Source organism: Piliocolobus tephrosceles, chromosome 15 (assembly GCF_002776525.5).
Source record: "Piliocolobus tephrosceles isolate RC106 chromosome 15, ASM277652v3, whole genome shotgun sequence".
Taxonomy (NCBI): domain Eukaryota; kingdom Metazoa; phylum Chordata; class Mammalia; order Primates; family Cercopithecidae; genus Piliocolobus; species Piliocolobus tephrosceles.
The window spans coordinates 55812882-55824120 of record NC_045448.1 but is presented as its reverse complement, the minus strand read 5'-3'; the positions used below and the strand labels follow the sequence as shown (position 1 = coordinate 55824120).

Sequence of the window (11239 nt, the reverse complement as noted above, 5' to 3'; positions counted from 1 at the left end):
AAAAAAAAAAAAAAAAAAAAAAAAAAAAAAGAAAAAAAAAGCACAAATCATATATATTATTCATCACATTTAAAAGTATATTGCCTCTCATATTCACCAGATCAGCCCAGAGTCAAATTAATTGTGAGAAATGTAACTGTGGTGATTTTTTTCTCCCCATTAAAATATTTTAAATTAAATTTTAGGTGAAAAAAAATTATGAAGCTCTCAAACAGAGACAAGATGAGGAAAGGATGGTACAGAGCTCTCCTCCAATATCTGGTGAAGACAACAAATGGGAGCGAGAAAGTCAAGAAACAACTAGAGAACTTCTGAAAGTTAAAGACAGATTAATTGAAGTAGAAAGAAATGTAAGTATTTTTTAATTTTAGTAGGAATCACTGTTTTTAAAATAGAGGATCACTGGATGTATTTATCTTAGATATATTGTCTAATATTTAAACAATTGATGGCACTTAATAAGAAAATTCTGGTCATATAGTCCTTTTTCTATTTGTTCCTACCTCAGGGGCCTTTCTTTTTGCTTCTCCTGCCTGGAACATATGACTGGCTTCCCTCAGCATTTGGGTGCCATATCATATGTCCTGCAGAAGGTCTTCCCTGACTCCTTCCCCCAGTAAAGTTGTTATCCCCAACTTGAACTATTCACTATTGTTCCATTGCTTTAGTTTTTGCATAGCACTTTTCACAGTGAAATTAAATTTCGTATTCATTTATGAAAGCAGGTAGTTTGTCTTTCTTTTTTTTACCACCATGCCTTTAATATCTAGAATAGTGCCTGGTATATAGTAGACACTTAACAAATATTTGCTGAATTAGTTCAATATATACTTGACAGTAAACAACAAGCAAACAAGCTGAACAACAAGTAGTTACCCTTCAAAAGATGAATAAACTTAAGGAACTTACACAATAGCAAGTAAAATAGTTGTGATGGTGGTTTTTTAAATTTAACACAAAAATAGTACCTTTAATTAAAAACTAAGCAATAAAACCAAAAAATAATCCCCACATCATTGATTTCTGCTTTCTCTTTCAAAAAGAATCACTATGAACAGTTTATCTTCCTAGAAAATTTTTTTGTCATTTATCTGTATATAGAAGTATATTTCTTTTACAAATTTATACCTGCGGGATCATGCTATACAAAATTCCCGTTTGCTTTTTCTGTTAATGTTATCTTGGAGATCTCTCAATTTTAGCAGATGTATGTGTATTTCATTTTGTTTAATGACTACCTATTATTCCATAGTGTGAATGTTACCATAATTTACTTAAATAAATCTAACATTTCTCTACATTTAGGTTTTTTGTTCTGTTTTGTTTTTGAAACGGAGTCTCACTTTGTTGCCCAGGCTAGAGTGCAGTGGCGTGATCTCGGCTCACTGCCAGCTCCGCCTTCCGGGTTCACACCATTCTCCTGCCTCAGTCCGCCACCACGCCCGCCCGGCTAATTTTTGTATTTTTAGTAGAGATGGGGTTTCACTGTGTTAGCCAGGATGGTCTTGATCTCCTGACGTTGTGATCCACCTGCCTCGGCCTCCCAAAGTGCTGGGATTACAGGTGTGAGCCACTGCGCCTGGCCCATTTCGGTTATTTTTAAACATGTTCATAGAATGCTAAATTCCTGACAGTGAAATTGCAAGGCCAAAGGATATATACGTGTGTGTGTGTGTGTGTGTGTGTGTGTTTAATTGATATTTTGTATTAGTCTTTAAAAATCCCATCAATTTTCTTTCTTTTTTTTTTTTTTTTTTTCTTTTCTGAGACAGGGTCTCACTCGTCTCCCAGGCTGGAATGCAGTGGCGAGATCATAGCTCACTGAAGCCTCATCCTCCAAGGCTCAAGTGATCCTCTTGCCTCAGCCTCCCAAGTAGCTGGGAGCACAGGTGCACACCACCATACACAGCGAATTTTTGTATTTTTTGTAGAGGTGGCGTCTTACTATGCTGCCCAGACTGGTCTTGAACTCCTGGCCTCAAGTGATCCACTCTCCTCAGCCTCCCAGAGTGCTGGGATTGCAGGTGTGAATCAGCACACCCAGCCTAAAAATCACATCAACTTTCAATCCCACTAAGAGAGTATACCTATCTTTCCATATTAACACTGGATAGTACCTAGTGCTTTAATTTTTGTTAAAGCAATACGAGAAAATATTTTAATGTGCACATTTAAAATTATGAGTTAGGCATTACACATTTTTCATGTATTGGTCATTTATAAATACCTATTTTTAATCAGTGATATATATACCTATATTGCTTGGATTCATAATTACATTTTAGAAAATTGAGCTGGCATATGAAGTCCTGTAAGGTGAATCTTTTTTTTTCTTGTAGACTTCCTTTATAAATTTCCATTGGAAAAAAATTACTTCGTTTCATATTTTAGATAATGGGGTTATAAAGATGGTCAGCCATATAATAGGCTGGTAATTTTTGTTGCCAGTATTATATTTGCTAACTTCTTTGTTTTCCATTGTAAATTTTTTCCTGCTCTAAGATACACTCTCACCTATCTCTTCTCTTCATTATAGACTATAGGAATTTTTTTAATTCCCAGAGACACCTGGAATTATAGGTAGAGCTTGTACAATTTAGTTTCTAAAGTGCTAAACTACAATAGTATTTCACATATATATGTGAAAAATGGTTCACCTCTTTGTGCTGAGATGGTATCTAAATACATCAGTACTGTCAGTATTCCATTTTATTTTTTCTAGTATACATTTTTTCATCCTTTTTATTTGAACAAATGAACAAAAGAGAAATACAAAATCATAACCCATCTTAAAGCATTTTGTTTCCTCAGCTTCAATTTTATAGTATAATATGTGGGTCAAATCCTGACCTGCCTTTTACATAGTTACATGCAGTGTATATAACATAAAGCCAATAAAGTGAATGTTATATTTACATATAGATATGTTAAGAGTGATCTGTTGTGATTCAGTTGTTAACTTTTTATGCATACTGCAGCGTAGACCAATTATGACCTTTTGTACATTAAAGTTTTATTTCTGTTTTCTGGAGGGTTCTTTGTACTTTGCTGTTGCTGATTTTTTATGAAATTTAATTTAGAAATAATCCTGAAAAGATTAATGACAGGTTAAGAAAATGTGGCACATATACACCATGGAATACTATGCAGCCATAAAAAAGGATGAGTTTGCGTCCTTTGTAGGGACATGGATGCAGCTGGAAACCATCATTCTTAGCAAATTATCACAAGAAGAGAAAACCAAACACCGCATGTTCTCACTCATAGGTGGGAACTGAACAATGAGCTCACTTGGACTCGGGAAGGGGAACATCACACACTGGGGCCTATCATGGGGAGGGGGGAGGGGGGAGGGATTGCATTGGGGAGTTATACCTGATATAAATGATGAATTGATGGGTGCTGACGAGTTGATGGGTGCAGCACACCAACATGGCACATGTATACATATGTAACAAACCTGCACGTTATGCACATGTACCCTAGAACTTAAAGTATAATTAAAAAAAAAAAAAAAAAAGATTAATGACAGGTATTTTAAAATATAATAATCATTGATTCGCATAGTAGTTCATTTGTTATAAAATTGAAATATGGCCTTATGTACTGGAAAAACTAAAAATTTTATGTTTTGTTTGGAAATGCTCCAGGAGTCTTATAGTTGAAGTAGAGTTTTAATTAGCATTTTATATTGTGAGAAAAATAAGAAAATATCTGCGTTAGGTCTGTTGTGGACTGCACATTTTAAACAGATGGTTAAGATGGTTCCTGTAAACCTGCTTCCCTTTGAAATATTTGTGTCTGGAAATTACTTAGTTTTGCACTATCTCTGGGACCACCACTCACTTAGGTATGTATTTTCCTTTGGGTAAATTAGAAAAGATAGACCTCCATGGTTGGACACAGCCCCATTTATTCTGGTCATTCTGGGAAACTTCAAGCAGTATTAAAACCATACAACTGACAATTCCTTTCTAGTTTTTGTGTTAATAAATATATTTAGAATAGGATATTTTATTTTTAGGATATTATAGTGCAGACAAGACACAGGCGCAATATTAAGGTTTTAGTATTACTGCCTTCTTTCTGATGAATGTCTGTTTACAATTTGGGATGGGGAAAATTTTTTTTTTTTTCTCTTTTAAGATTGTTGGGGTTTTATGGATTGTAATGCTAATAAATACTCATAGTATAAAATTCAGTATATTATAGAAATATGTTTAGTATTGATATTATTGTTAATATGTTTGGTTTCGGTTTTTGTTTTTTAAGAATGCTACACTGCAAGCAGAGAAGCAAGCGTTGAAAACTCAACTGAAGCAACTTGAGACACAAAACAGTAATTTGCAGGCTCAGATTCTTGCACTTCAGAGGCAGACAGTGTCATTACAGGAACAGAATACCACTCTTCAAACGCAGAATGCCAAGCTTCAGGTTGTAATAAAATATTTTGGGAATATGCAACCAAACTCTTGAATTATGCTATTAAAATAAGGGAGGGTAAACATGGAAACATTGTTTCTTAGCAAATGAACTTAAAGATAAATGAAAATGTTTTTATTTAGTGCCATGCCAAACTTTCACACATCAATTTTTAAAATGTCAAAGGCTTTAAATATTAATAAATTAAGTCAATACATCTAAATAAAGATAAATTATATTTGTGGTCTTTCTACCATTTCATTAAGTTGATTGTAATAAATTAGGTAGAAACCCTTGTTTGAGAGTATGGTTGCAGCATACTATTCCTTATTTCCTTTGTATGGCTTTTTTTTTTTATCAGTTTAGTTACTGGAAAGCAGGACAACATGAGAATTTTGTCTTTAGACCTGTCCTAAGTTCAAAGGATCTATCTTTCACTTAACACCGCCAGTGTCTTTCCAAACAGAACATTCAGGTGGGGAAAAGTTCAACTCTGCAACCTCTTAAAGAACAGAAACAAGTTCCCTCTCTGAATCTAAGAATTCTTCTTTCTGTAACCCTTTTTTTTGATCAGCATCAACACTTTGTTTGATAAAGAAAATATTTATTTAATTTGGACTCTTGAAAAATTTCCACAAGTAATTTTTCACTTCTATCAACTTCTATCACCAAATTGGAGAAATGATAAACTAGCACTTCAAATTCTATACATTTTCATTTGTAATATAACAAAATGGTTGCTAATCACCTTCATTTAAAATAAATTCAACCCAAAACATAAAATACATATATATGTCTAATATACACACACACACATATACGTATGTATGTGTGTATTATAATACTTCCAAAAATCAAAATTAAATGGTAGCCTTATTCTTTGGGAAGCTAAAATCAAAATCTTCCCAGTATAATGTAAATATATCTGCTGTGATTCATTTAGAGCTTTCTTTAACATTGTCATCTTGTATTTTGAAAAAAGAACGTGAACTATTTTTCTTATGTCTGATAACAATACGTATTCTTATAGGTTGAAAATTCCACCCTTAATTCCCAAAGTACCTCACTTATGAACCAGAATGCACAGCTCCTAATCCAGCAGTCTTCCTTAGAAAATGAAAATGAATCTGTAATCAAAGAGCGAGAAGACCTAAAATCTCTCTATGATTCTCTGATCAAAGATCATGAAAAGCTGGAACTTCTTCATGAACGTCAGGCTTCAGAGTATGAATCTCTTATCTCTAAACATGGAACTCTGAAGTCTGCCCACAAAAATCTTGAGGTGGAACATAGAGACCTTGAAGACCGGTAATTTGTTATATTTTGTTGTACTGTGAATTTAAAATGAATTTTCTTCAAGTAGTATAATAAATTTTATATGTTAAACACATCTAATGTTAGTTTACCTAGGAAATTTATATAAATTTGCATGTGTTTTAAATGATATTACTCATTTCCTTCATTTCTAAAATTTCTTTTTTGTAATTATTATAAACCAAATGCCTTTTTTTCCCCCAGTTACAATCAGTTATTAAAACAGAAAGGACAATTGGAAGATTTGGAAAAAATGCTCAAAGTAGAACAGGAAAAAATGCTGCTTGAAAATAAAAACCATGAAACGGTAGCTGCAGAATACAAGAAACTTTGTGGTGAAAATGATAGGTAATAAATACATATTATATATAACAAACATTTTATGTAGAAAGTATATACATATATATGTGTGTATATATATATTTTTATTATGTATTATTTCTTACATCCAGAATACATACTGCCCCTTTGTAGTACCAAGCATAGTTTGAATTTAGAATTTTAAAAAATAGAATAGGCACGGTGCGTGGCTCACACCTGTAATCCCAGCACTTTGGGAGGCCGAGGCAGGTAGATCACCTGAGGTCAGGAGTTCGAGACCAGCTTGACCAACATGGTGAAACCCCATCTCTACTAAAAATGCAAAAATTAGCTAGGCGTGGTGGCGTGCACCTGTAGTCCGAGCTACTTGGGTGGGTGAAACAGGAGAATTGCTTGAACCTGAGAGGTGGAGGTTGCAGTGAGTCGAGATCGTGCCACTGCACTCCAGCCTGGGTGACAGAGTAAGACTCCCATCTCCTAAAAAAAAAAAAAAAGAAGAAGAGAGAGAGAGATAGGATCTTGCTCTGTTGCCCAAGCCGAAGTTCAGTAGCTCGATCATAGGTTACTGCAACCTCAAACTCTATGCTTAAGCAATCCTCCCACCTCAGCCCCTCAGGTAGCTGGGACTGCTAGCACACACCAACATGCCTGGCTAATTGTTTTAAATTTTATTTTAATTTTTAGTTTTTGTAGAAATTGGGTCTCCTGTGATCCCCAAGGCTGCTCTCAAACTCCTGGCCTCAGGTGATCCTTCTGCTAGACCTCCCAAAATGCTGGGATTACAGACATGGACCATCAATAACCAGCCAGTACTTTCTTACTAATACTTGAAACTTTCAGTACCTACACTTCAACATATTTAAAGACTAAAAAATTCTTTTCCCAGTGTGGAGATGGGTGGATGGAAAAGGGAAATTAAAAATTATTTTCAAGGGAAAGGTACTCAGAATTTTTAAAAATCTACTTTTTACAGAATAGAAACTGATTTTTGATAAGTTTAGTAACTTGTAAAACAGTCTTTTATTCTAAGTATGTCTTAATGTTATTTATATCATTTCATATTGTATAAATTATACCAAAAGCTATTAAGATAATCTAATTATATTTCTGTGATTTCTAATTATAGGTTGAATCATACCTATAGTCAACTTTTAAAAGAGACTGAAGTTTTACAAACAGACCATAAAAATTTGAAAAGTCTTCTGAATAATTCCAAACTGGAACAAACAAGATTAGAAGCTGAATTTTCAAAGCTAAAGGAACAATACCAACAACTGGATATTACATCAACCAAACTGAATAATCAGTGTGAGGTGAGCTTTAATAAGTTTAATCGCTGTTTCCTTCATTTAGGCACCAAGACATGCCTAAGAAATAAATGACTATATTACAATGACAATACTAGTATATATTTAGTGGTGTATATCTAAAAGAATTTGGTCAAGGATCATTGAAACCTACACGTGATTCAGAACAACTTCCCATATCATTAATTACAATCTTTTAAAAAGTATTAGCTTAAACTTATGTCCAGATTCTTTGAAAATTGTAAAATTATTCATTTAATGAAAAAATGTTCACACCTGGCATGAAATTATAAACCAATAGAAAAATTAGTTGGAAACAACATACAACTAATTACCCAACAAAGCTCAGAAAGTAGTTCATTCTACCTATGATTTATAAAAGTCTAAATAAATTGTAGTTAGGATGGTATACCTCTAGAATGGTAGAGTAAGGAATGCAGCAAATCAACTCCTTAAGAAACAATACAATTGGACAGAACTATCAAAAACAACAATGTTGGGACTGTAGAACCCAACAAGGGCATATAACAAATTGAGAAGCATTTATTAAAGCAAAACTTTTCAACCCTGGGAAGGAACTGTGATTGTCTGAGGCATTTTATCTTGGGGCTTCTCCCATTCCTCTTCTCCTTCCCTGGTTCCTATACCTGGTAGTTTTGACAGAGCATAGGGCAGGCTATGAAAACCAGCAGTCTTTCTACTGGAGGAAACTGACTTGATTTGGAACAGAGCATAGCAAAGCCCCATGCCTGGGAGAGTTGTCAAAGGTCAACTCTTAGATAGCTTGAGGTTGAAATATTGGTTGGGGCAAATAACAGACCAGTGAACTAGTCAAAAATTAAAGGATTTTCAAGAAATGAGTCAGCCTCAGTGGGTCTTCATAAGATCCCACGTCACTGGTGGTGCAGAAAACTGTTCGAGAGAGACCAGAGAGGGCCCTAGCTATCTATGCATCCCTGGCTAATTCTCACAACTTGGGTCAAATGTTAATTATTGGCTGAGGGCTAAGTCATATAATGACATGATTTAGTGGAGGTGGAAAAAACTAATCTATAGTATAAAAGGTTGAGGTAGTAGTTAACCTTGGTGGGAAGGGATAGTGGTTGGAAGGTAGCACAGGTGTTTCTGGAATACAATTAATGTTCTGTTTCTTGGTCCAGGTGCTGGTTTAATGTAGTGTTCACTTTGTGATAATTCATTGAGCTCTATATACACTTAAAGTTTGTTCTTGGGCCAGCCACAGTGGCTCACGCCTGTAATCCCAGCACTTTGGCAGGCCGAGGCGGGTGGATCACCTGAGGTCAGGAGTTCGAGACCAACCTGGCCAACATGGTGAAAACCCGTCTCTACTAAAAATACAAAATTTAGCTGGTGTGGTGGCACATGCCTGTAATCCCAGCTACTCGGGAGGCTGAGGCAGGAGAATCGCTTGAACTTGGGGGACAGAGGTTGCAGTGAGCTGAGATCGCGCCACTTCCCTCTAGCCTGGCCAAAAGAGCGAAACTCCATCTAACAACAACAAAAGAATTGTTCTATTTTCTTGATATATGCTTTATCTGTTGTCTATTGACACCGATAATGCTCTTTAACAATGGGAGAACCTTAGTGGTAATGGACAGTAAACACTTCTTTTTGCCTAATGAGTCTGAGTTTGCTGAGCATCTATACTAATCTACTGACTGCCAGGGGTTTGCTCCTGCATCTGTAATTAGCTGGCATGTATGCTGAGGGCTGGCTGGTCTATGGTGGCCTCACCGGGATAACCCTTCTCTGTTCCATGTGGTCTCTCCATCCTCCAGCGGGGCTCTGAGAGTCTGAGTGGAAGTCCACAGGCAACTTGAGGCCTAGGCTTGGAACTGTTACACCATCACTTCCACCACTTTCTCTTGGCAAAAGCATTCCAAATTCAAGAAGAAGGGAAATAGATTCCACTTCTTTATGGGAAAAGTGAGAAGTCACATTGCAAGAGGGCATAGGTACAGGGAAGAAAATAAATTCATTCAAATAAATCTACCATGTATGTTATGTTTCAATTTAACAACATACAGATAAATATAGTATGATATTCACAGTTACAGATCTAGATGGTTGTTTATGATTATAGTATCATTCTCTCTGATTTTCTCTCTACCTTTTGAAATTTTTCAAAATGTTTTTTTTTGGGTGGGAGGTGGGGTGGGTGGTGTGGGCAGGGCAGGTATGTGTTATTTGCTTTTGCTTTTTAAATACAGATATCTGGGCTCTACTCAAGACCTGCCAAATTTGAATGCTCAGGCCCAGAAATCTACTCTACAAGGGATGCCAAACTTTTAGAATCACTACTTTGGGCCTTCTGAACTTCTGTTTGAACCTCTGGCCTAGCTAAGGCATATTTCCAGTTTCTACTAACTGCGTAGAAAAGGCCCAATGCTGCTGGCAGCCCAACTACTAGTAATGCCAGCTGTTAATACCAACTGTTGACTAAATTACCTGATTTCTCTTGATCAAGCCACAAAAACTACACACAGACTTTTAAGGTTTCTTGAAAACAGTGGATGGATGCCGGGCACGGTGGCTCATGCCTGTAATCCCAGCACTTTGGGAGGCTGAGGTGGGTGGATCACCTGAGGTTGGGAGTTTGAGACCAGCCTGACCAACATGGAGAAACCCCATCTTTACTAAAAATACAAAACTAGCTGGGCATTGTGGTACATGCCTGTAATCCCAGGTACTTGGGAAGGTGAGACAGAATAGCTTGAAACCGGGAGGCGGAGGTTGCAGTGAGCCGAGATCGGGCTATTGGACTCCAGCCTGGGCAACAAGAGCGAAACTCTGTCTCACAAGAAAGAAAACAGTAGATGGGGAAATTATGAGACATACTAAGTACTTAGTGTGTGCTATACACATGCTACTAGATACTTTACATATATTAATCCTTGCAACAGTCTTGTTGCATGGGAGCTATCCTCATTTCATAGATCTGAGAACTAACTTGTCTAACATTTCATAGAAATAAAATATTAGATATTTAAATCTAGCTTTTGGACTGTAAGTTAAACCATTTTAAAGACAGAAAGCAGTGTTTGGGGAGTTAGATAATTTATTATATATTAGACCCAGTGTTTGTGAGAATTAAGAATATATGCGTGTGTGTATATATATATACACATATGTACATATGTATGTGTATATATATACATAAACACACACACATATATATATATCATGTAACCCAGTGCTGTAGATGTCATTGTCACTAAAATAATCATGCTCTGATAAAAGTACAATCATCTAATTGTTCAAACAGTGGAACACTTAAATCTTTGTGTAGTACTTCATATTTTTCAGTTGATTTATGTTAAATGTAAATGTTTTTTTAAAAAAATTTTTTTTAAAAAATGAACTAATTGTTCAAACAGTGGAACACTTAAATCTTTGTGTAGTACTTCATATTTTTCAGTTGATTTATGTTAAATGTAAATGTTTTTTTAAAAAAATGTTTGTGTTTAAACAGTTGCTAAGCCAACTTAAAGGAAATTTAGAAGAAGAAAATCGACATCTACTAGATCAAATTCAGACATTAATGCTACAGAACAGAACACTTTTGGAGCAGAATATGGAAAGCAAGGATCTTTTTCATGTTGAACAAAGACAGTACATGTAGGTACCAAATAATTTTGCACTCTGAAATATGTTATTCATGATTTTATCATTGCCATACCCAGTGGCAGAGAAAATTCATGCTAATTTTTATTGATTTTCAACATTATTATTTCAACAAATATTTTTGAGTGCTTATATTCCAGGCACTCTCCTAATAATCAGAAATATAACATGAAAACACATGAATCTTGCTCTTAAGAAATTAGTAATATAAAGTGAGAAATACAAATAAA

The 11239-nt window shown here is 35.3% G+C and overlaps 1 protein-coding gene across 10 annotated transcripts in view; it reads left to right on the top strand.

The window, feature by feature from the left end:
- CCDC88A (coiled-coil domain containing 88A) overlaps positions 1-11239 on the top strand; it is a 133276-nt gene that overhangs the window by 97437 nt on the left and 24600 nt on the right. For all 10 annotated transcript variants that reach the window (XM_023228278.2, XM_023228276.2, XM_023228280.2 and 7 more), the window contains exons 18-23: positions 186-350; positions 4273-4434; positions 5453-5730; positions 5941-6084; positions 7184-7370; positions 10858-11003. In XM_023228278.2, the coding sequence (XP_023084046.1) occupies positions 186-350; positions 4273-4434; positions 5453-5730; positions 5941-6084; positions 7184-7370; positions 10858-11003 (1082 nt within the window). The remainder of the gene's footprint in view (positions 1-185; positions 351-4272; positions 4435-5452; positions 5731-5940; positions 6085-7183; positions 7371-10857; positions 11004-11239) is intronic.